The sequence below is a fragment of the Chelonoidis abingdonii genome, chromosome 15, assembly GCF_003597395.2.
Source record: "Chelonoidis abingdonii isolate Lonesome George chromosome 15, CheloAbing_2.0, whole genome shotgun sequence".
Classification (NCBI taxonomy): domain Eukaryota; kingdom Metazoa; phylum Chordata; order Testudines; family Testudinidae; genus Chelonoidis; species Chelonoidis abingdonii.
Window position 1 is genome coordinate 47487410 of NC_133783.1, and position 26370 is coordinate 47513779.

General features: G+C 40.0%; 1 protein-coding gene across 1 annotated transcript; it reads left to right on the forward strand.

The window, feature by feature from the left end:
• The first annotated feature begins 363 nt into the window (after positions 1-363).
• On the forward strand, positions 364-24932 carry NSMCE4A (NSE4A component of SMC5/6 complex). The gene is made up of 11 exons (XM_032776710.2): positions 364-811; positions 2776-2856; positions 3544-3674; positions 5536-5687; positions 7562-7661; positions 8798-8888; positions 13160-13254; positions 15409-15457; positions 23014-23105; positions 23930-23999; positions 24694-24932. The coding sequence occupies exons 1-11, from the start codon at positions 508-510 to the stop codon at positions 24696-24698; spliced, it is 1170 nt and encodes a 389-aa protein (XP_032632601.1). The 5' UTR covers positions 364-507; the 3' UTR covers positions 24699-24932.
• The last annotated feature ends 1438 nt before the right edge of the window (positions 24933-26370 follow it).

Here is a 26370-nt window from a genome sequence, read left to right on the forward strand (position 1 = left end):
GTGGCCCCTGCCATTAATTTCCAGGTTTTAAAGCGAGATGAGGGGAAGGGGGGATGTAAAACAAGGACAACAAGGAGGTGCCCTGTGTCTCCGCGGCGCTCCGGGCAGCAGGAAGAGCCCGCTGAGCAGACACACCGCTGGCTGAGCGCCATGTGCCTCCCACACGTCAGGGGGCGCTGCAGACACTGAGCGGCAGTAGGGGGACTCCACCGGCGCTGCACCTACCCCGCGGACAAGTTGCTTCCTTTCTGCTCTCCCCGGCCTCATTGGCTTCGCGCTTTGGCCCTCGCGGTTGCCGTCGTGAGATTTCTAACAACGGTCAGCGCACTAGTGCCTCGCGGGGTTCGGCCGAGGCGGCGGCGTTTCTGGGGCCAGCGGAGGGGTGGGGTCTGAGGCGGTGTTTCCCCCTGAGGGGGGATCGGACAGGGCCAGAGCCGGAAGGAGGCAGGGGGAGTGGGGAACGTGTAGGGCCGCCCGCGGCTCGCGCTTTCCTTCTCTGAGGCGGCGATGGCTGAAGATGCTGGAAGCGGCGGCGACTCCCTGCAGGGCAAGGGCCCGGACTCGGGCCGCCGTCAGCCGTTCGCGTCCACCTCTCGCAACGGGGCCGTGCCCGAGCACCAGCAGCGCAGGCTGACGGGAGGCCAAGGCCGCCAGCGCCTCCCGGAGGCTGCGAACGACGGGGGCGATGGGGAGGAAGAGGAGTCGGAAGAGGAGGCCGGGCAGGGCAGCGTGAGAGCCGAGCCCGATGGGAACCACACGGACAGGAGGATGCTCCGGCAGCAGTATCGTCAGCTCATCAACAGAGTGCAGCGTAAGCCTGGGGACCGCACCTGCCGTGGGGGCAGGGAGGGTGATCTGTGTTCATACAGTGCGGGCCTGGACAGTGACTGGTGGGCCTAGGCGCTAGGGTAATACAAATAGTAACAACAACCAGGAGTCCTTATGGCACCTTAGCGATTAACACATTTATTTGGGCATAAGCTTCTGTGGGCTAAAACCCACTTCATCAGATGCATGGAGTGGAAAATACAGTAGAGAGGTACAAATACACTGCATATGAAAAGATGAGTTGCTTTATCAAGTGTGTGTGTGGGGTCAATGCTAAGGAACCAATTTAATTAAGGTGGAGGTGGGTTGTTCTCAACAGTTGACAAGAAGGGAGAATAGCCCACTCCCCTAAGTTCCCTGAGCCTGCCGGATGGCTGTAGCAATCAGTTGCAGGCAGTTCAGCTGTCCGCTCCTCCCTACTGCGATGTGCTGCTCCTGCCCTCTGCCTTGGAGCTGCTCCCAGAGGCTCCTGCTTGCTGTGCAGGGATAGAAAGGGGGGGCGGGGGGGAGGCTAATGTCAGGGTGTCCCCCTCCCTCCTGCACCTGCACCCTGCTTACCCCTTCTCCATATAGAGCAGAGAGGGGACAGGGACCTTGGGGCAGCAGCTACTGTCTCAGCTTCCTGATCCACTTAAAAAGACAATGCACTTAAGAGTGGGTCAGCTTACTTAAAGGGGCAGTGTGCATCTCTCTCTCTCCCCTACACACAAAGTGTGTGTTGGGCTCTGTCTGCTATGCTGTCTCCCCTCTCTGGTGTTTGTGCTACCTTGTCGTCAGCAGTGCTGTCCTTTTGTCGCTATTCTTCTGATTTGTAAAAGTGCTTGACTACTAAGTCATCAATAACAATTCCAGCAGCACCTGGTATTTTTTGTTGTTGTTTTCTCCTGCCCCCTCCCCTCCCCCTCCCGGTAATCTTCCATCTCCTTCTGACTTGCTTAATTTACATGATTTTTTTAAAGAGATTGCAACTCAGTTTTAGACTAACTCAGCTAGCGTGTCTTTAATAATACACTTCTCAAGAAAAACACCAGTGCTTTGGAAAAGTGTATCAAGAGCTGGACGCATGTGCTCAAACCACTTGAACACTGTGATGCTGTGAGTAGTCATATAGAATCAGGCATTCAAATATTCCCATTGTGTCTGTGTTTATTAATCTAAATACATGTAGATTTTTGTTTTAACCTGGTTATGTCTAGAAATGAAACAACCTTTATTATTATTATTATTTTGTTTTATCATATCGTGGTCAGAAGCCTTAGTCATAGACCTCGACCCCATTGTGCTGTACAACCTTGCATGTTTTTGTGGAGGTCCTTAATTGATGATGTTTAAATGCATAAGACAAATGACAGATGGCATACCTCTCATGAGCTCTCGTAACTACTTTGACATAGAAGAGGAAATTTAAATTGGATTGATCAGCAAATTACATACAGGATTAAGATCTATTTCTTAACTTTGGAGCTTTTTTAAAATGTCCACGTTCCAGAAATATACTGTAGTTGGTTTGTAATCTCTTTAGGGCTTGTGGAGGAAATCCTAGCCTTTGCATTTCTCTGAGTCTCATTCTATAAATAGGAGCTCATTTTTTTGAAACATTCATTTTACAGTATTGAAATAGTCCCACTATCTGCAGCGATAAGTGCTACTGTTTTGATCTGCAAATACGTACAAGCTTAGCAGTAAGCATGACTAGTCCCATTGATTTCACCGGGACTACCCACATGCTTAAAGTTAAGAATGGTCATAAATGTTTGTAGGATGAGGGCCTACATAAATGCTCACGGTAAAAGGTACTATAAATGGATTTGGAGTATTTTGAATTTGGTGAGGTTTAGTGTCAGGCACTGTTAGCTACTTATGGTTAAGGTTATAAGTGTTTATTTTTTTGATGTGTATGTGTTTAATTTAAGATTTCACTTATTTGTTGTTTTCTTTTTTTCCCAGAGAATCGTGAGGATATGCTGAGTTCAAAAAGCAATAGTTTGACAGATGCACTACAAGAAGCCAATAAATTGTTCAGTGGAGGTAAGGTTAATCCCACAGTCTATTTCAGAAATTTTTGCTTTGAACCTCAAAGCTACCGAAGTGATGCTCAGAATACAAAAATGTTTTGGTAATGAAATTCTGGTCCAAGTACTGTATGAAAATGCTAAAACATGGAAATACAGTGCTCTAATAAATTGGAATGAAGACGGAACTGCTTGAACAGGGTGTGTTGAAAATTTAATCTAGTTATTTTAGTCCCTCACTACACTTAAAAAAAAGGCGACAAACAAAACAGGCAGGAAGGTCCTATTTAATAAATTTAGGTTTATAGTTTAAAAATACAACTGTTTACTCATGCTTCTCTACCTTGGCTCTGCAGCGCAACAGGAGTGAAAAAATAGTGTAAAAACTAATGTTGTTTAAGTAAATAGATTCAGTATACTATATTTGGAGAGAGCGAACATACTGAGGTAGAAAATGTAATTTTACTTTAAGGATGGCTTGATGGTGTTTCCTGCTTCCTGTTGGCAGCGACTGCTATTTACAGAATTGAGAAATGTTTTCTTTTAGAGCAGTCAGCTATCTCTGTACAATGAAAGGAATTGTTTGATCTTCAGAAATTGACTTACAAAGCACATTAGTTCTGATTTTGTTAGTGTAGTGTATACTTTATGACATTTAGACAATTATATATTGATAACATAAAACTCTTTCTTTTTCTAACAGTTTCCCAGGCAAGGGAGGCTGCTCTGGATGCCCAGTTCCTTGTTTTGGCGTCAAATCTAGGAAAGGAAAAAGCAAATGAGTTACACTCTGAAATGACAGTATTTGACTCACCAGCATTTGCTGAAGATTTAGTAGGTTAAGAACTGCTGACTTGTTAATGTGGCTTGAGATTGCCATGTATGTAATAGAAGGAGAAAATAAATGGGTTTGAAGATTTCAGAAAAAACACTGTGTTGCATTAAAACTTTGCATAGTTTCTGTGAGGTTCTTTAGAAGTTTATCCTAACTTTCTGCTCAGTCTACAGTAATTGTTTTAAAGGCTACATTTAGAATCTCTAGTTCTAATAAAGGAAATGTAGCTATACAAATTTAGACTCCACATGTTACAGAATCAGCGTCTTACTGGATCAAATGATATTTCACAGCAGTTAATTGAATGAGGTTCTTTACAATAGAGTATTTTGTAAAGAAAAGAAATCTGCTGTTTTGGTTTTGAAAAGCTATACCTCTAATACTTTCAAAACAGCAATGTTTGCTGTTTTTTTTTCCCTATTACATTCACTTATTCCTATTTTAACCAAAGCTGTGATTTTCAGTGGAACTTCGATATCTGAATCTTTTGGGTACTTTTGAAGATCTCATGTTTTATTTCTTGATACTCTGGCTGAAAAGTGCCAGTTTGCCCTGACATTGGAGCAAAAACCCATTTCCTCTTCTTATAAGCTGTTACAGTAGCCTAATGAGGAGTTGCAACTTTTTGTCAAAGGTGTAGCTTTGTTGTGCAAGAAAACTAGGTTCCATTGCTTATTATTGTCTAAAGGGGGAAGAGGCATGTGATGGTTATACAGTACCTGAAATGTGTTCAGTTGTCCCAAAAATGTGATATGTTCAGAAATTGTGCTTTTAATTGCATTGTAAAGTTAAGAAACAGTAACTTCCACACTTGCTGGCAGCATAGAGGTCAGGATTGTATGAAGGCAGAGGCTAAACTGTACTCTCATTGTTAGAAATAGCTACGCAAAGACAAGTTTAACATGCACTGGGCAATGGAAGAAAGCTTGTAAATGAATAGAGGACTTGTGTTGTCATTCTAGCACCACTCATAAGTATTCAGTTCCATAGATATTTAGTTTATGGGTAAAAATAAAGGTGTAAATGGCAACTGAACCACTAGAGAACATATAAGTAAGATAGCCGATAACACAGCATCACTCTTTGCTGCTGTGCAGGAAGACACTTCAGTTCCTGTCCTCTGAAGTGCAGGAAAGTTGTCATTGTTGAAGACAGCCGTGGGGCAGTGTCTTTTTAAACAGCCTCCTTCTGGCCAGTCTAAAAAAGAGAATTGATAACTGCCTTAGGTCGCATTGATTTCAGTGAAACTGCTCACAAACTGGTGCATAACTTTGTCTAAAATCTTAGCAGAATTGGGGCTACAGGTCCCAGTTCTGCAATAAGCTCTGTTCAGGCAGATGCCTACACCCATGTAGATGTCTGACGTCATTGTGGCTCCCATAGGGCTGAATGGGCTGCCTGTGTAGAGCTTATTGCAGGATTGAGGCCTAAAAATTATACAGTGGGGGTGCAGGTAGACACACGAGAAACTATAATTAAGAGAAACTATGTTCCAAGAAGGAACATATCAGTTTCTTTTTTTGTGATAAAATCACTAAGATGTTGGACCAAGACCAATCATTCTTTCATCTTATAGTTAGTGAATTACTATATAATCTTTAAAATGTGGATTTTTGTCCTTTGTAGTAAAATTTGGGAAAAAATATCTAAATATTTGAATTTTTGTTTCAGTAGCAATTGACAGTGTGATTCTTTAAGTAATTCGTGTTTCTATATATTCACTTTAACTTGGAAGAATAGTAAGCAATTCTTGCAGTATTCAAGTAGGGTATACGTTATAATGTAATATCTTAGAAAAAAAGCATCCATTGACTTTGCTTTGTGAAATTTAAATGCAATATCTTTCCCCCCCTTCAATAGCTAACGTTTATGGGCTTAAATCGTCTAGAAGGAGAAGAAAATGATAGCGATGATGAGAGCATTGCTAGTGGATTTTTACCTAATAATGCCTGGCATAAACTGGGAGCAGAAGCAGAAAGATATTTCAGAAGATCTCCTTCTTTTCACTATATGTAAGCATAATCAAGGAAAATGATAATATATGCTGAAGTGCAACATGGCCTATTTAGTTAGTTCTCAAAAGGACTGACCCTTGGATTATCAATTTTTAGGTAGTACACTGTATTTGAGAAAAGAGATTAACGTGGGAGTCTGTCTGCAGTCCATAGCAGAGCTCTCTCCTGGCATAGCAGTCAGGTCACTGCACCCTCAGTTGTGCCCTTCTCCCACCTAGAGGAACTCATGTTCACAGAGGCATTTCAAATAACATTCTCCTTTTTGGAGTCTAGTTTATGAAACAGTAACACAAAATAAACATAAACCATTTTTTCACTCTTCTGAGGCAAACAGTTCTTCCACTGGACAGGAAGGTCTCATAATTTCCTTTACCTAGTCTTTTCTGCCCTACAGTGTCGTCCTCTGCAAGCATTTCTTCTTCCCTTCTTTAATATTTTGCATTTTCCTCATCTGAGAGGCACAGCCAAAGGCATAGGAGAGTTCTCCTCTCTTCCTTAGGGCTTCCCCAGGTCCTGTAAAGCACATTGTGGGTTTCGCTCCAGACCTCCTCCCTGCAGGATTTTGTAGTTTGAGAGCCTGCCAGTACTTCCTGCTTTCCCAGCTCCTTCCTAGGAAACAGTCTGAATCCTGGCAATTATTCCCACACTACTCCTGTCCTGGCTGTACTGCAGGAGAGTCTTCCTGCTCCCTGCAGGTTTTCTTCTGCTCCCACCTTTTATGAGGTGCTGCCTCTGGGCTGCTGTCAAATGATCCTTGGTTATCTGACTCAGGCCCAGAAGCTCAGTGTTAACTTCAGACAGTCCCAGCTCACCCTGTGATAGATCCCAGTTTCCCAGTATAAATGAAAAAAAAGTCAGTTTGGTCATCCTGTCTCTGCTAATGCAGTTTTTTCACTCCTACAAGTGTAATTTCAGCTCTGATAAAAGGCTGAAGTATTTTGAAGGCCTCAGCCAGCTATACAGCTTGCACTATAAGTAACTGTTGCAAGTGGTTGTAGAGATGATCATGTGGTCTAACACACTGGATAGTAATTAAAGATGAATGGCACATTAGGAAGACTAGTAGCTAGTTTACCATTTTAAAACATAAAATACTATCTGAGATTACAAGTACCAACAGAGTTCTGAAGGTAATGTTATTCTAATGTTATACTGGAAATGATCAAAGATATTGAATGGAAGAAAGTCTAACTTTGATTTCTTTGTCAATAGTTGAGTATGGACCTTTAGCTATACCCTCTTCTATATAAGTTTAGGTTTCCTATGGCAAAGTGTGAATATTGAGAAAGTACTGAATTTTTGCTATCTATTGAAGTGCTCTATATTAGAACCCATGTTTTAAAAATTAGAAGATCTATATCCATTTTTCAGTCCATTGAACATACATGCCCTATCCTGTGTTTTATTTCAAAATGAGAAGTTAACATGTTCATAGCTACAGGTCTACAATTCTAGAAATTAAACAAATGATCAGAGAAAACATATAAAATTGGAGTATTTTCAGAAAAAGAATCATGGAATATCCCAAAAGCTCAGTTTAAAGAAGATACACTCTGTGTTACTAGTTAATATAAAAAATTATGTCTCTATGACAAATAGCTTTTAATTTATTTTACTAAAAAAACTTGGAATAAAATAATGCATTTAACCGTGTATTAATTTATGGTGTTGCAAAGCTGATTGCAAATCGTAACTCAGAACCATTAGTGGTGGCAGTTTATAGGAAACATAGTACATATTAGAAGCTTCATGTTCAGTTTCCTAGCATTATTTTCTTTCTTAGCCCAGCAAACTGTCCAGTATATTTTCTAGTCTAGTGCATACTTTAAAGTAGTTTTCATACATTCATGCTACTTTTCTACTTGGATTAGGTTGGGATCTTTCAAGGCTGATCCTCCTGTACCAAGGCAACGGATTGAGAGGCAGAAAAGGAAAGCAGGAACAGAAGAAAAAAGGGCAATGCCTGCTCAGGTTTGTAAAGTAATATTTGTAATAATCATTTTTGACTGCATAACTTTCCTAAGTCACTTTTTTTAGTTTGTGAATAATCTGTGTTTTCTCTGCCATTTAAAATGCTACAGTGGCACAGCTGCAGTGGTGAGGATTCTCACGTTGCTGTAGTTAATCCATCTCTCTGAGAGGTGGTAGCTAGGTTGATGGAAGAATTGTCTTAACTACATCTCTCTGGGTTGTGGATTTTTCACAACTCTGGGAGACTTAGGTGATGTGGTTGAAGTAGGAGGTGATCAGGATTTTACGGACGTATCTAATCTCTACTACCTGTATTTTCCGTTCAAGTTCTGCCATAAGGGTCCAGAAAAATGGAGATGACCAACGTGTGCAGTAGTTTCAGTTTGGATTCCAGGAAGATGTTCTTCTTCCTCCAAATCGACTTTGGCTTTGCCATTGCTGCATTAGTATACCCCTCTTTATTATGAATAAGACAGATCTATAAAATCACATTACCTCATTAGTCTCCTGTTAGGAGTAATTGCAAATCTGTCATGACTTTTCTTAAGTAAATGTAGGACCTTTTGTGTCAATATAGGTCCAAGAAAACCTTAAGCAACTGTCCGTTTAAGTAATAACAAGTCCCCTCCCTCATTAAACTGACTTTTAAAGTTTTAGAAGTTTATGCACAAGCAGAATCCTCCCAATTCCTCACAACTAGGAAAAACAAATGGGCCTTACAATAAGTCCTGGAAATAGATAAAACTGGAACTCTTGAGATGGATTGGAAGAGGGGGGAGTAAGTTTCCAAAGCACCTGCTGACTGTCTCCTTTCTTAAATAAGTGAGCTGCAGTTCAGGTGCCACTGGGCATGCAGATGTGGCAAAGAGAGAAAGGTAGTCTTTCAGATAAATAGGTTCCAGGCATTTGACATAGTCAGGTATGTTACACATATTGTGTTCAGTGACAGTAGCCTTTTATTACTCCATCTTCTGTTTTTTATAGCCAAATGCAACAATTCAGAGCTGATGTTTTCTTTCTGCTTAGTACTAAAATTTGTCACTAAAAGAATGATTAAAAAAATGTTTTTCTGTATGATGTTGGTTTACAGCAGGATAGATACATGATTCTTGATTTATTTATTTTATTTTTTTCAGTTGAAGAAAATGGAGGAATCTCATCAGGAAGCTACAGAAAAAGAAGTAGAGAGGATCTTGGGATTGCTACAGACCTATTTTAAAGAGGATCGTAAGTATGCCTCCAATTTCACTAAAATTTGCACTAATGGAGGTTTGTAATATGATACATTGATTATGCTTTGCAAGCTAGGGAATGACACTCTGCTGCTACGTTAGTAACTAATGGGGTTTAGCATCCCAGTGTGTCCTTCTTTGCTGGGGAGGAGGTTTGGCTTGTAGACTTAAAACTCTGGGCACATTCTAAATTCTGTCCCTCTGCGGTCTCCACAGTGATTGTACTGTATTTATGGCCTTCTGCAGTTGCAGCATTTAGCCTGTGGAGCTGTTGTTTCTGTTTGTAGACTCAGAAAGACATGGTTTCGCATTTGGAACAATAAGGACTAGAAATTTGATATTTTTAAATGTAAGCTTGGGTTCTGCTGAAACTGATTGAGGCAACTAAAGAAATGCAGGTATGGTATATGGGAGTGAACCAGTTCAACTAATCTCTTGATTCTAGTCAAAAATAGGGTATTAGAAAGGTTCCTCTAGTCTTAAATACATTTATTTATTTATTTAAACAAGGAGATGATAGTTGGCTGCTGTCACAGTTAACTTATGATATTGTACAAAGTTAATGTACAGTATCATAAGTTATGACAAATGACGCAAACTGTTGTGAGACCTCATCCACAATACGTTTTTTGAGGGTACGTTAGTTAGGGCTCTACTTGAATTTCAGCGAGTGTCATTTATGAGATTTTTGGATGTATTGAGAATTTTTTTTCTATGACTTGTGTATTGCCTTGGCTAGCAAAGGCCAGTGGGGGAAAAACTGAATCCTTCACTGATGGCAACTGACAGTCCTTCTGTTAAGGGAGTACAAAATTCCAGATGGCCTTAAGGAAGAGTGTTTTGTGGGGTGTGTGTTCTAGAAACCAGCCCTTGGTGTTGAGAGTCTCTTTATTACCAAACTGCATTTAATCTTTTATTTTTGATTATGATTATTTGGATTGTTATGATGTGATAGTTTTCACAGCATATGGATTTCTTTGACTTACTTGATCTTTGCCAGTCTGGGTTCTGACCTGGAGAAGACAAGACTGCTACTTGTGGTGCTGGTCAATGATCTTCTCATAACATTGTCAGCATAGCTTTTATCCATCTTTATCTATCAGTTACCTTTGTTAGTGTTGATCTTGAGTGGTGGTAACTCTCATTCAGACAGGAACGCGGGAGTAGATAAGTCTACCTTTCAGTAGCTTCATTCTGTCCTTCTGAGATCCCAGAGAGTAGCTTCATTCAATTGCTCTTCTGCCCCAAAGATTATTTTGTGTGGTTCTGCAGGATTCTACTTGGTCACATTTCCTGTTAGATGTATACATGTAGCAAGGAAATATGTGGTGTCTGAATATGATGATGACACCCAGTTTTCTGTCTACATTTTGTCTGATCCAGAGGGCATACTTGAGCATGTGTCTCTGGCAAGCTAAAAATTTGGGCATGGATGATGGGAAGCTAGCTGAAACTGAGTTTGCATAAGGGAGAGATGAAGATGGTAGACCACTGAATCAGCCAGAGGATATAGCAAAGATTATTAGCCTCTTTGAAGGTTGTCACTCAAATTCACTTTTTAGGAATTGTCTGATTCCCAACTACATTTAGATGATATAAATAACTAGGGCTGCATTTTCCAATCTGTCTAGTCAGGAGGTTGCGACCTTTTATGATTTATATAGACCTTTCTATTGTGATACATGCCTTTGTCACCTCAAGATTAAGCCATATAATCTCCATGGGGTTACATCTTTAGTTTGCTAAAACTGAAGCTAATGCTGAGTGCAGCTCTTCACTTCTTAAGCAGGTGTCTTGCTGCAAACGTGCAGTGACAGAACTTGGAATTTGCATTGGCTGCCTGTTGGCTTCTGGCTGGAGATAAAGGTGGTGATTTGGACCTGAGAAGCCCTAAATAGCTTGGGCCCTGCCTGCCTTCACCTGAGATTGACACAGTTTGGGTAGTGAGGGGTGTTGAAGCTGGAGCTTACTTGGTATTTGAGGGGGCACTATTGGCAGGGCATTTTGAGGGCTGTGGAAGTAGAGCAAGAACTGACAGGGATTTCAATGCCAACAGTCACCTCTGTGAGCAAGAGTCAGGCTAGCTGTAACCCTAATAACACGAGATTTGTAGAAGCAAGGATTATGTGAGGCGAGTGGGAAAGAACTGTGTGAGAAGTTGTTGCGACCTTGTGTCGATAAGGAGGAATGTAGACTAGCGTCTAAATAGAAGTGAAAAAAAAATAAGATATCAAGATGGCCTGTGTATAAACAAAATGCAGCTGTTGCTTATTATTGTATGTAACAAAAAGTATAAATGTTTGCTGCAATTGTTTACCTGTAGAGAGACCTGCCTAGGAGGGGAAACCCTGTGTTCTAGCGCACTCTCACCCTCTATACAATTGCTTGAGAAATAAGGTATCTGACTTTGCTGCACCCAAAACCAAAAAATGAGAACTAAGTTTTTCTCCGACAGGGCCTTTCAACTTTCCAATTCATTTTCCCATCTCGGTTGGAAATAATCTGAATTTGTTGACATCTAGAACTAAGAGTAAGTGGGAGTGATTCTCAGCTTGAGGAGACATACTCTCATCAAGCTAGCATACTAAGAATAGTAGTGTAGCCACAGTACTGTGGGAAGTGGTGTACTCAGGGTGGTCAGCTTCGCCCTGCCCATGCTACTTTGGCTACGCTACTATTTTTAGTAGCTAGCTCAATGACAGCTTGTGTGAATATGTGCACTGGAGCTGGGAATCACCCCCAGCTTCCAATGTAGACCTAGTCTAAAAGCCTACCAGTTTGGAGGGCTAAAGTGGATAGGGTTTGAGGGTTTTGTCAACTCAAAGGTGTGGAGTTTGTGCTTTCTGTCAAAGCAGAGATGAGGATGTTTAGATATTTGTTGTGGTTGTGCTAGGCTATTTTTTATGCTTGGAGTAAAGAGGTGCAGGCACTTCGATCACCGGTCTCCCATTGTTGTTTTGTTTCTGTTATGGATCTGTTTTTTTAATTTGTCATGCATTTAAATCAGAGAGAGGTGTGTCAGTTTTCATTTTAAATAAACAAATACACCTCTACCCCCATATAACACAAATTCGGATATAATGCAGTAAAGCAGTGCTCCCGGGGGGGGCGGGTGGGAGGTGGGGCTGCGCACTTTGGCGGATCAAAGCAAGTTTGATATAAAGCGGTTTTACCTATAAAACAGTAAGATTTTTTTGGCTCCCAAGGACAGCGTTATCTCGGGGTAGAGGTGTAGTTCTTTCTGCCATGTTCTGCAGGCTCAAAGGCTAATATTTAGGATGGGAAGAAATCACTTAAACATTTTTCTGTTTTGGCTTCATCTCGTGTCTTGCCCTGGATGCTGGGATCCCATTCAGGATGCAGAATCTCTAATTTTCAGATTTGAATGGGGAAATTGATTCTATTAGTTTTTTATCTTGTTTTTGTTTTAAAGTTTTTTGCATATGCAATAAATATGCTGATTGTGGACACACTTTTGCCAGTAGTATATTGTGTAAGAGCATTTTAGTAGTATTGATCATCTGTATTGAAAAAAATCTCCTACTAGACTTGCAGGGAAACATATGTTTTAAAAAAAGCATACTTAGGATGCATAACTGGGAAACTTCTTTTAACAAGACTCTAGCCAGACAGAGTTTAGAGCCTTTAATTAAATGTCTTTTGGTCTCCTACCACCTTTTCCTTTCCTTTTTAATCCTTTCCAATGCATAGCCATTCCAACAGGGCAGGGCATGTTAGCACTTACCTTGCAGGAGTGTTCTTAATCCCTTTCAATGTAGGGTCCCATGCAATGGCAAAGTTCTCTAGATAAGGGCAGGAAAAGGTCCATTTTAGAACACTGTTTCTTCCATTAATTGAGTATTGGGGGTTTCATAGCAAAAGAATACAAAGCATTCCCTCTTCCAAGAAGAATGCCATACTCCTTTGGAGTGAAAGGTTGATCAATATTTGTGATCTCCAAAAACAACAACAAAAAATTAATGAAACAATGACTATTTTAACTCCTTTATTTCATTTCAGGTGTATGTGGGGAGGCAGGACATAGCGGGGAGAAAGGGTGTTTTTATTTTTTTTTAATTAAAAACAGCATATTACCCCTATTACATTTGAAAATGTTTTAAAATTGTTTCACATGAGAACAGTTAAATATATAACAATTGGCTTAAGCCCTACATAGAATATTATATCTCTTAAAGCTAGCAGAGATGTAAATTCTAATTTATGTATACCATTTGTTTTATAACCACTCTTTTCTTATGTTTATAGCCAATACACCTATTTCCTTCTTTGATTTTGTGATTGATCCAAGTTCTTTTGCACGCACTGTGGAAAACATCTTTCATGTGTCCTTCATTATAAGGGTAAGGAGTAACTTGGTCTTCAAATCTTATTTGGAATGATACAAGAAAACCAGAATGTATGTATGTTTGTTTGTTTATTGTAATTGTAGCTGCTGTTTCCACAGTTTTGGCTAGGTGGTATATTTTTGCTTCTGGGACAGGATAGTGTGGGAATGCAGGTCTAACATTTGATACTCTGGAGTCCAACTCTGCCAATAAAATTTTCACAAATGCAAATCAAAGTGTTTTGAAATCTCATTCTTTTCCTTAGTCTAATAGAGAAGTTTTAATAGATTTCTGATAAAAGACAATAAAGCATAAATGGATTTTACATTGTCCCCAGAACCCTAAGATAAAAGTTGGGGTGGATTGATTTAAATTAAAGCTATATAAATCAACAATCAGGAATTGTGATCTTGTTTTGCCTTTATACTTTAGTTACTGTCTTAAAGGTTAATTCGCATTGGTCAGTACTAGTTGCTAACAGGAGGATACACTATAACAAATATAGATCATTGCTTAAATTAAGAGCTTAACATACATTTTTTTTAAAATTAATTTTTACATTTATATTGTTAGAAAATGGTGAATGATGCTACTTTTTTTTATTTACTGAGTTGTTTCAAGCTGCATTTGCATGAAAATGTTTTTTGTTTTTGTTTTTTAAATTAAATAATATATTTAGCACTTCTAAAAAAAATTATTTAGTTTTATTAATGTCTATTTTGTGTTTGTAAGTATGGTTTATGCGTTGAGCCTGAGACTTGTACCCAGAAACTCCTGAGATCTAATCCTTGTTCTGACACTGACTCATTGGGTGGACTTGTCCATGTGATTTATTGTCGGCGTAGATCACCTGTGGGCCACACGCAGCCCGTCACGATAATCCGCTCGTGAACCGCAAGAGAGTTTGTTTACATTGGCACAGCTGCCCACAGCTCCCAGTTGCCGCGGTTTGCACGACAATGGGAGCTGTGGGAAGTGGCGGCAAGCAAGTGGCATAGATGCATCTGGTTGTGAAATCAGCCATTTACACCCACAGAGATGTTTTGAGGGTATTTTTAGTGTGTTTTTGTAAAGCATTTTAAAGAACTAAAACTTTGTGTAAGCACTTACATTATCTTGACTATATTTTTGTAAATTAATCTGTGAAAGTGCTTTGCTCCTTTTGCCTGATTTCAGACATGAAGTGTGGAGTACCAAGCATTATTCTTCACCTGAATGACATTGTCCAGCAAGAAATAGGAGTAATGCAAATGTGGTGGTTTTTCTTTCTTTCTTTCTTTTTTTTTTTTTTTTTTTAAGCTGCTGGTAAATATATCAAGTTACCACAGTCTCAGAACTGTGGAATATATTGCAATAGTAGTTGAATTGTTTTTAAGCTGAGTTTTAAGTACAAAAGCCTGTAATTGCTTAAGAAGACCACATTTTCCTGCCCATGTATTTTAATGGATTTAGTTCTGTAGTTGACACATTTTTAATTCCAAATGCCCCATTTTTATATCCTAATAACTTCACTTAAGTATTTTGCTTTGGGCTGCAATACCTCATGTTCCTCTACCTAAAGTACTCTCTCTTGCAAAGTTTTAGCATATAATATTATTAAAAGTTTTTTTCAGTGGTTTAAAAGTATCCAATCTAGTTCTCAAATCTTTTCAGGACTACTATGTGTTTAGGTAACCTACTCTCTTAATTCAAGTTTGTCATGTTTGTAATCAGTGAAAGGTATCTTTTTCAAATTCACCAAAGAAAATTTGAAAATGAATGAATGAAAATACAGTTTTCATTATCGATTTAAAATGCATGTGGTGTAATGACCACGGGAAGTGTGTCCATGCTATATTCATGTTATGGTTGAGATTTTATAGATACATGTTCAGAAGTTCAGTTGTCTCCCTTAGCAACTATAAATTTGTACTCCTGTGAATATGTAGGAAGTATGTACTGTATTTGCAAGAGGCTTAGTTATTATTGCTCTGATAACATAACTAAGATTCTTGATGTAAGAATGTATGTACATTTCCACTGATACAGCATTGCAAAGTTAGTCATATAAATAAATGAAAAATGTGTAGCCTTTTAAAAAAAAATATTGTCCTTGTCTATTTCAATGTTTTAAATCATCCGAACAGTTGTTGTTTCTGTACGTCTAAATCAAATTGTATTGCATTCTAGGATGGCTTTGCAAGAATAAAGCTGGATCAGGACAAACTGCCAGTAATAGGTAAAATACGTTTACAGACAAATTACTTAAGCACCAAAAGAGCTTGGGTATCTAGAAGGTTTATAGGTCTCTTAACCAATAGATTTAGGACATGTAACTCAAGAACTGACCATGACCCATTGCCTTCAGTGGGCATTGCTTCTGTCCCTATGTAGTATCTTCTCTGTAGGCATGATCACATAACCCTTACTTATTTGAGTAACTGTAGGATTGGGCCATTCATCTTTCAAAGTATTGCAAGCAAAGAGAAGCACTATAACTTGCCTTTGTTAAATGAAGAGTCCTTTAAAGATTACGTTAGTTTCAAACCAGTAATATTAGGCTGCTGGACACTCCTCCCCGGTAAGTAATATCAATGAATAACAAACAGTCTCTAGAACTGAGGGTATAGTATTGCAGAATACGCCGTAGATATGAATATGTTTTAAGCTGAGTTTAAGTACAAAAAGCCTGTAATTGCTTAAGAAGACCAATTTTCCTGCCCATGTATTTTAATGGATTTAGTTCTGTAGTTGACACTTTTAATTCCAAAGGCCCCATTTTTATATACTATAACTTCACTTAAGTATTTTGCTTTGGGCTGCAATACCTTCAGTTCCTGCTACGCTAAGTACCCTCTCTGCAAAGTTTAGCATATAATTTTATTACAGTTTTTTCAGTGTTAAAAGTATCGCCAATCTAGTTCTCAAAGAATCCCTTTAAAGAAAACCCTAATGTGTTTCAGGTAACCTAACTCCTCTTAAATTCAAGTTATGTGATGTTTTGTAATCAGTGAAAGGTATTTTTTTCAAATATCCCAAAGAAAATTTGAAGAAGAAGAATGAAAATAAGCTTTCATTATCGATTTAAAATGCATGTGGTGTAATGAACCACGGGAAGTGTGTCCACAATATTCATGGCGATTTATGGTTTTGGAAAAGAAATTTATAGATAACTGTTCAGAAGTTCAGTGTCTCCTCAACACTAATTTGTAAGCTCTAGGCATGATCACATAACCCTTATTATTGATAACTGTAGGATTGGGCATGCATCTTTCAAAGTATTGCAAGCAAAAGAAGCACTAATAACTTGCCTTTGTTAAATGAAGAGTCCTTAAAGATTACGTTAGTTTCAAACAGTAATATAGGCTGCTGGACACTCCTCCCGCCCCCCGCCCCCCCACCCCCCAACATGTAGGCCGCTGGACACTCCTCCTAGCCCCCCACCCCCTCAACACAACACACAAGAAAAGGGCAGGCCCGAAGAATCTTCATGGGCTTTGGTAGACAGGCCACTGGAATGGTAAAAAGTTGCTCATTAAACTTCAGTAGGGCTGCAGAAGCAGGCCGCATGTATAAGAAATGGACATACTGGATCAACAAGCTCCATCTAGCCCAGTGACCGTGTCTGGTCTTCTGACAGTGGCCAATGCCAGTGCCTGAGAGGCGATTGAACAGAAAGGTAACATCAGGTGGATCCATCCCCTGTTTGCCCAGTTCCCAGGATCTGCAAAAGAAGCTAAAGTTCTGGCAAAAGAAGTTATCTTTCCAAAAAAAAATGAAAATCTAATCCAAGTGAACCTAATAAAAAGAAAGTATAATTTTGTCAGGTAAAAAGTAGATGAACATAGGAAGCGCAAAAGAGAATTTGAAGATAAAAATAATCTGCAAATAACAAAATTCTTAAACATATATAGACAAGCAGGAAGCCGGCAAAAGCAACAGCAGAAGCCTGGTGTGTCTTCTAGAATCCCAAGGAAATAGAGGGCATTTGAGGATAAAGTAAACAATTTCTTTTTGATCTACAGAGGTGAATGGGGGTATATCTACTTCAACCTTCATTTGAGGGAAAGTATTAGTGCTTGGAAACAAGATTGAATGAAAGAGCAGTAAGTTACTGCACAGATAGGTAATAATCCAAGAGTGCTGAAAGAATAAGAAGGAAGGTTGACAGTGGAAGCAAAAATGAATATCACATGTAAGTCAGCTACAGATACATGGAGAAACTGAAGGGGATCAGATGTCACTATAAAAGCAGTGGGAGCAATTCTTGGAATACAGACCAGTGAGCCTTACATCCCATACCCCGGAAGAACTGATTTAAACCAAGACTTAAAACAGAATTATAAACACTCTAATGTAAATATGTAGGGAAAAGAAGTGCAGTGCACTGTGAAAAAGATTAGTTGTCTAATCCAGAAAATTCCCTGAGTCATGTTATCAGTCATTAGTAAAAGGAGAGTTAGCTGACATGAATGACAAACCTTCCTGAAGGATACAGGAGAACAGAGTGTGTGAGTAAAATACGTAGTAATATAGAACTGAAACATGTAATAATAGGATAGGGGAATGTTTTAACAAGGGAAAAGAAGTATATTTACTGAAAGACAGTTTGGCACATTTACACATGTTCACGTACCAGCTACCAAAGTTAGGAGAATGTCTGTTGTTTTGTGTAGCATCATGGTACTGGTCTGTCAGAGAACATAATTCTGGACTAGATGGTCCACACTAATTGATCTGAGATGGCAATTCTGATGTGCCGAAAGGGCTAACTCTGTGCACTTGACTATGCCTTTCTAACTTGTATTGGGTCGTGAAAATGTGGTATTTGAACAAGCCTTCACATGAAGAGGAAGGTAGAAGAACAATGACCAGATGCCAAAGTACAGGAACCAACAGTCATATCTTTGAGCGACCATCAAAGAACGGAAGGTACAACATAGATTACCTGCCTTTGCTTTATAAATTAAAATGTAAGAGGTTGTCAGAGAGTTGCATACTTGTTAATTATCAACACAGTAGAATAGCAAACTTATACAAGTTGTGTACAGCATCTTGGTATCAATACATATTGCTCATTGATGGACCCTTGAAAACTAGTAAGTAGACCATCAAGGTCAGTTTCTTTCGTGAGATGAAGAGATGAATGGGAGACTGTGCATTCAGTGCAAAGTGCCATCTGTCAATTTAATACCGCTCTCCGAATTAAGGCACTTGGTGGCCACTCACAATAACGTGGAAGTTACTGTTCGCTATGGTAAAGGCAAGTAGATATTAGGAAGTAGTCCCCAAACTGCTTTCGTCTTCCTCGTTACAATGGCATTCGTTCATGGGGGAAAAAGCGATGTGCTGCTATTTTAATTACCAGAATGTGATTCTACAAAGAAGAATGTCCTAATAACGTGCACGAAGAATCAGGGGCTTATTTTAAAATTCCTGATAGATGGTAAATGCAATGATAGGCCATGCAATAAATTCTGCGAAAGTGCTAAGTTTGTAAAGAGCTGTCATTTATGCCGCCACTTCACGGCTGGGGTATGGCAGAACGATTCTAAGTTTAATTTGAACTAACAGATTTAGAACAGAACCTCAGTGAGTTTATTTTAATAATAGTCTAGAAGTACCTTAAGCAAACAGACGGGTGTTTGGCAGCATAGAAAACTTCACTTTTCCTTTCCTCCGCCCTCTTTTTTGTTCCTGCCTCTTCCACCTCCCTCAACACATCACAAGAAAGGGGCAAGCGCCAAGAATTCATGGTTTGGTATTACGTGCCACTGACTAGTTGGTAAAAAAGTTGCTATTACTTCAGTAGGTTCTGCATGAATCAGTGCTCACTTATTTAATGAGCTACTAGTAACATATTATTATGAATTTCAATGGTACAATACTTGTTGTTATCTCACGATCAAAGTTTATTCTCATCTAGACACCTCATTGGTCTGTCGTCTGTATGTTGGCCAATGCCAGGTGCCCGTCGGGAATAACAGAAAGATGCATTCTGGAGGGGGGATTGAGGCGCCTTGGCTAGAGACCCGCTGGGACTTGATGCTTGTGGGGGGCCGGGGCACGCGCAGATCTTGGCGGCCTCGACAGGAATGTCCAATGTTGGGCTAGAAAAGGATAGAGTCCGTGCTAAAGGTGTTGATGGCTGGGGGGGCCTTGGATGGAGACGGATCAGTACTTGGGGTGGATGCATCTTTCAGCGCAGGGAAAAAAGACGCCAAGCTCATAAGACAAATTCGCTGAGCACATCTAATCCAGGAACCCTATGAAAATCAGCTACTATAATTAGCATGGGTGAAGTGGTGAAAAAGTTAACGTTGCACAGGTTACAAGCACCAGCCAAAGGAGGAGCATCTCTTCCCGGAGGAGAGAGAGGAAAGGACTTCGTGGGACCAAGGCGTCAACAAGTGAATTAAGATAAAAACAGAAAAATGAGAGGGGGACGAACCACACAGCCCACCGCATGGAAGCGAATCGCAGGGGGAGCTAGGATATGGTGCGCAAAGAAGGGAGAAGCTAGAGCCCGCCTGGATCGTTTTCTATCAGAACTGCAAGCGAGAATTAGTAGGACGCGGCAAACAATAGGGTAAGGTATAAGACTAACTCAGAATTATTTTGTTAGAGCTCTTCACAAAAGAAGGTGTGGGGGGACGAATCCGCCGAGAGCGGGAGTAGAAGTGTTATGTTCCTTAGGTGGGCCGGAGATAGTAGCCAAAGCCTTGCCTTCCTAGGGCGGATAAGCCTGGAAAGGGGAATGTGATTAAAAGCCAGCAGTACAGTTACAATTCCTCTGCTGCAGATAGTATTATCCAAGGAGTGTTGAAAAGAATAAGAACAAAGTTGACGTCCGTCCCCCCCGCGCAGCGCTCGGAATGGAGGGGACACCGCAAGAACCGGACCCACCACTTAACTCCCCATGATGTCCAGCCAATCCCCAGGGCTTCAGGCATTGTGAGCCCAGAATCGAAACCTGGGGAGCCTAGCGCAAAGGGGACAGACCCTATGTCATGAGAGATGTATTGGAGCCACACTGCCGCGATTCCCTAGCCCTCTAGGGAAGGGCCACATCATGCCCTAGGCGTCGCGAATCTCGACTGAGTGACCCTGACGCGCCTAACATCCACGATAGACTAGCGCACTGGGCGCCCTAGAGGAGAAATGTCCCGCGCATTCCCTGCACCCTTGTGATTGAAACGATAACGGCCCATGAACAAAACAAAACACTGTATACTAAGAAAGTACACTTACTGATGGAAGGAAACTTACAGATATTAACAAGCACGAGCCCGGGTATCCCACAGGTATCACAGGATTTGGGAGGGGTAATAGGTTGTCTGAGAGGGGCGCCGTAAGTGAACAAACAACGGGTGCACCACTGTTAATAAGTATATTGTCTAATCAGAATTCCCTTGAGCATGTCATCAGTCATTAGTAAAGGAGAGTTAGCTGACATGAATTGACAAAATCCTTCTGAGAGGATACTAGGAGAACATGAGTGTGAGGTAAAATATGTAATGGATTAGAAACTGAAAAAGCTCCCGTGATATGAGCTCAGCACTACTAGGGCATGATGTGCTATGCTACAATTTAAATAAGTCTCGATTCTGCCGCAATAAGTGTAGGTCATCTCAGGTACCCTTTGGCGTATGACTGGGAAACCAGCCGCGAGGATGACGGAGTGAGCCGTCTACGGTGAGATCCGCGCGGGGGGCAGGTCGCAAGCTGAACAAAAGGGTGGTTTGGGGGTTACACCAGGGAACCACGGAGTTCCACTCATAGCCGTGCCAGCACCTTGTGGGGGTTCTGCTGGTGCAATGAGGTAGGGTAATTGGAAGTGGAGAGGGATAGGTGTCTCCGAGGTTTTTATTTTTTGTGTGGTGTAGCATCTTGGTAACTTGTTCCCCCGGTCTGTCAGAGAACTGCCTATCGCGCAATCCCGCACAGTGGTCAGCATATTTTGATCTGATACTGGCAAGTTTGGGATGTTCCTTTGAAGCCGTCGTATCTTGCACCCATGCTTTTCAAACATGGGATGGGCTTCCGCGGGAAATGATGGGTGAGATGCTGGGTGTGAACCCCACTGGGGAAAGCCAGCATTGTACACGAACAGCCCAGATCTGAATACGAGCGCGAGAAGGTAGGAGCCAAGAGAACAGTGACCCAGTGAATCAGCGATTAGGCCGAACCCCGAGTAGAAGGCGAGTGTGCCAGTCTCTCTAAGGTAGCCTGCACAGTCCACAAGGTAACTTGGCAGAGAGAGGATTCGTACATAGCGTAGATTAACGCTGGCGGGACTACGGGTTGCTTTAACTATGAAATCATTGAGTAAAGACCCCCGGCGCCGTCCAGGGCCTTCGGCCGCCCTCCGTCAGATCCTCGGGAGGGCGCGGGGTGCAGTCTCACCTCGATGTGAAACACACAAGAAAAGGGCAAGGCCCAAGAATTCATGGGCTTTGGTATACAGGCCACTGAAGTTGGTAAAAAAGTTGCTATTAACTTCAGTAGGCTGCAGATCAGGCCTGCATGTATAAGAATGGACATACTGGATCAGACCAAAGCTCCATCTAGCCCAGTGTCCTGTCTTCTGACAGTGGCCAATGCCAGGTGCCTGAGAGGGAATGAACAGAACAGGTAATCATCAGGTGATCCATCCCCTGTTGCCCATTCCCAGATTCTGGCAAAAGAAGCTAAATTCTGGCTAAAGAAGTATCTTTCCAAAAAAAAATGGAAATCTAATCCAAGTGAACCTAATAGAAAGAAGTATAATTTATGTCAGGTAAAAAGTAAGATGAACATTAGGAGAGCAAAGAGAATTTGAAGAGAAAATAATCTGCAAGTAACAAAATTCTTAAACATAATAGACAAAGCAGGAAGTCTGCAAAAGGAAGCCTGCAAAAGCAAAGCAGGAAGCCTGGTGTTTCTTCCAGAATGCCAAGGAAATAGAGGGCAATTGAGGATAAACTAAACAATTTTTTTTAGTCTTCACAGAGGGTGACGGGGTATATCTACCTCAGACCTTCATTTTTAGGTAAAGTATTAGTCCTGGAACAAATTGATAAAGAGCAGTAAGTTACCTGCACCAGATAGTATTAATCCAAGAGTGTTGAAAGAATAAGAAGGAAGTTGACAGTGGCAAGCAAAAAATGCAATATCATTAAAGTCAGCTACAGATGACTGGAGAACTGAAGGGGAGCAGATGTCATATAAAAGGCAGTGGGGGCAATTCTGGGAATTACAGACCAGTGAGCCTTACATCAATACCAGGAAAACTGATTTAAAACAAGAATTAAGAACAGAATTATAAACACCTAAATTGTAATATTGTAGGGACAAACAACTGCATCACTTGTAAAAGATTATTGTCTAATCTAGAATTCCCTGAGCATGTCATCAGTCATTAGTAAAGGAGAGTTAGCTGACATGAATTGACAAAATCCTTCTTGAGAGGATACTAGGAGAACATGAGGTGTGAGGTAAAATACTGTAATGGATTAGAAACTGAAATGTGGTAATAAATAGGTGAAGTTTTAACATGGCAAAAGATGTATATTTTGACTGAAACAGTTTGGCAGATTTGACGCAAGTTCACTACCAGCTACCAAAGTTAGGAGAATGTCTGTTGTTTTTTTTTTGTGTGTAGCATCTGGTACTGGTCTGTCAGAGACATAATTCTGGACTAGATGGGCCACTAATTTGATCTGATATGGCAATTCTGATGTTCCTGAAGGGTACTGTTACACTTGACATGCCTTTTTAACTGTATGGGTCCTGAAAATGTGGTATTTTGAACAGAGCCTTCACGTGAAGAGGAAGGTAGAGAAAATGACCAGAATGCCCAAGTACGGAACCAAGCAGTTATATCTTTGAGCCATCAAGACTGGAAGGTACAATAGATTACACTGCCTTTGCTTTAATTAAAATGTAAAGGTTGTCGGAGAGTTGTGCTATTCTATGATGTGAAGTAACAGAGTAGTGCATCTTATGACAAGTTGTGTACACATCTTGGTATCAATACATATTGATCATTATGGACCCTTGAAAACTAGTAGGTACAATCAAGTAGTTTATTTCTGTAGTGAGAGATGGAATGGAGACTTCATTCCAGTGCAAGGGTGCCCTGTCACATTTATACTGCTTCCAATCTAAGGCTGTGCCGCTACAAATAACTGGCAATTACTGTACTATGTAAAGGCCAAGTAGATATTAGAAGTAAGTCCAAACTGCTATCTGTTTTCCCCTGTTACATGGCATTCGGTCATGGGGGGAAAAAGCGATGTCTCTGCTATTTTATTGTATCCATAATTTGATTTAAAAGAATGTCCTACGGTGCACAAGATCAGGCTTATTTAAATTCCTGAAGATGGTATGAAACAATGATAGTGCTCCATATTGCGAAGTGCTAATTTGTAAGAGCTGTCATTTATGCACCCACTTTTCACAGGCTGGGTGTGCAGAACTTGATCTAAAGTTTAATTTGACTAACAGACCTCCAAGTGATTTTATTTTATATATATATACCTTAAGCAAACAGAGGGTTTTGGCACATAGAACTCCCATCCCGCCTCTTCCTCCCCAAGTTCACCTAATCATTCTAACAAGTCCTGAAATGTGAGAGCCCTGTGTATTTCTAATGCAACTAATTATTTTGTGTTTAAGTAGTCACAATAGTGTAATAAACTTGTTTTTTAATCTTACTTTCTCTGATCAGGACATTGTAGAAACTTTTGAAATCACAGAACCTATGATTCCCCCTCCTGGTGTCAGCCAAGAAAATGAAAGTAAGTATTTGTCAGAAGACTTCTTCATAGTTCACTCTGTATATTTTTTTATGTATTTGAAAGAATTGTAGAGCAATTACCTACAATGCTTGTATAACCCGTAGAATTTAATATGTTTAGTGTAAATACTTGAAATTGCATATTTCTTTAGGGTTTTTTCCCCTTAAGTATACTTTAAAGACCACTTTAATTTAGGTGAGCTACTCTGGATATTGCCAAGTGTTTAATGACAATGATGGGTGCTGTAGGAAAACCCTGAGTGTGACTGTATTCTTTCTGGATCAAAAGTCTTTGCATATATATGTGTATTTGAACATGTGACGGCAGCTAATTTTTTGGTTTTCAAAACTTCATACTGATATTTTAAATGTAATGCTGTGAATGATCATGGTTTAGTTTATACAATTTTTAATTTTAAAAAGGACAGTTGATAATAAGGGATAAAATATTCTAAGGGCATCTTAAAATACATCTATGGAATTAATTTTTTAGGAATAGAATACATAAAGGTATACATGCATACAACAAAGTGGGTATTCACCCACGAAAGCTCATGCTCCAATATGTCTGTTATTCTATAAGGTGCCACAGGACTCTTTGCTGCTAATACATGAAAGAGCAATGATAAATGCAGTGTAATAAGGTTTAGGTGATATTGAACGGTCTCTTAAAATGTTCTTTATTTCTTTTCTAGGTTAGATGCCATGAAGAAAAAATGTGTTTTAAAATATTCAGATGTTTTATATGTATATACTGTATGATAAAATTTATTTTTGATGAGAACACTAGTTTAAATTCGATGCTTTTTATATAACAAGCTTATTGTATCTTTTTATTTATACGTGTCATTTACAGTAGTAAAAGTTGTCATGATACATAAGGCATTTTCATCCTATCGTGATTTTCTTTAATAAAGTCCTTCTGTAATGTTGACTGTTTTTCCGAATTTTTATACAATAAATGTAGACAGGGATGGCCCAGAATACAGACTACACAGTGACTGCAACTTAAGTTCCATTTGTGGTTATTAGTGATGCTCTGTACTTGATATGGAGGTGGGGCATACGGGAAATAGGTGGTTTAGAACTCGTCACTGGGAGCTTTAGACAAATGTTGGTGTCACAATTGAAGTGGAATGAGAATGCAGTGAATATAAACACCAGGCGAAGAAACAAAAAATGTATCAGATTTTGATCCTCAGTGTAGAGTCAGGGGAATGTTTAGAGGCTGTTGGCTTCAGACCTGTTGATAGTAACACTTCCTCCTCTCTTTTTTTGTCGTTTTAACTTTCCTGCCTTAAATAAGTTGACGTAAGTCATGCTAATAACGTAATCAGTATTTTTCTGAAGACAGAGCTTACCTTCTTACAAGGGATATTTTTGATGAGCTTAGGAGTTTTTTTCCTCTTCCCTTCTACTTTGTTCTTTCCCATCCACTTATCGTTTCCTCTTCTGCTTTGTCTGATGCTGTTCTCCATTAGCACTCTGTTTTATGGTGCATGATGTGCTGAAATACCTTTGCTGACGTAATAACCTCCTCTGCTAGCTTTAGGTAGTGTTTCCTCTAGTTTGAACATTTATGGGGAATTCATTGGATCATTAGGAAGATTGAACTTGGCAAGGAAGGAGTTAACTCCCAGGCAGGTTGAATGCAACAATTTCCTGCTTTTAGCAGGGTGCTGCATTAAGGCTCTGATTCAGCAAGCTATCTCTAGTCTGCAAGACACTTCAGCGTGTGGTAAGGTCCCATTGACTGTAGTGGACTTAAGCACATACTTGAGTTATTTGCTGAATTGGGGCCTAAGTTTTGAATGGATTCACTTCAGCTATTCATTATACAGTAGGTGTTCAATGGGGCTCCAGTTTTGATGGGCCTTACAAGAGAAAATTGCAAGTTTCTTGAAATATTACACCTCTTGTGCAGTTGTCCACCCCAATTTTTGTACAGATTCTTCCCTGGTTTAGGATAGTGTTTCACTCACTGACATTGGGGGGAAGGGGGAGGAGGAAAAGAATCAGAAGAAAAGGGAAATGAAATAAAGGCAAAAGAACAAAAGTAAGGAAGAAACTGCAGTAATCACTTTCTTCTATTGAGATTTCTGTAAAATCCTTAGAACAAGAGGTGCCTTTGGTTATTTAAAAAAATAAATCACCTCAGCTCACAAGTACTGAATGGTTCAAAAGGAACTGTCACCAGGTTGTCGACACTGTCTACTTCAACTACTATTCCCTGACAGTCAAAACAATTGCAAAATGTAAATGGAGATTCTTTAATACCATGTAAATAAACGCTTTTTCAGGAACAGGGTAAGATGTACACGGTCATATTGCATCTCACTCAAACTTTCTACATGCAATTCATTATCTTATAT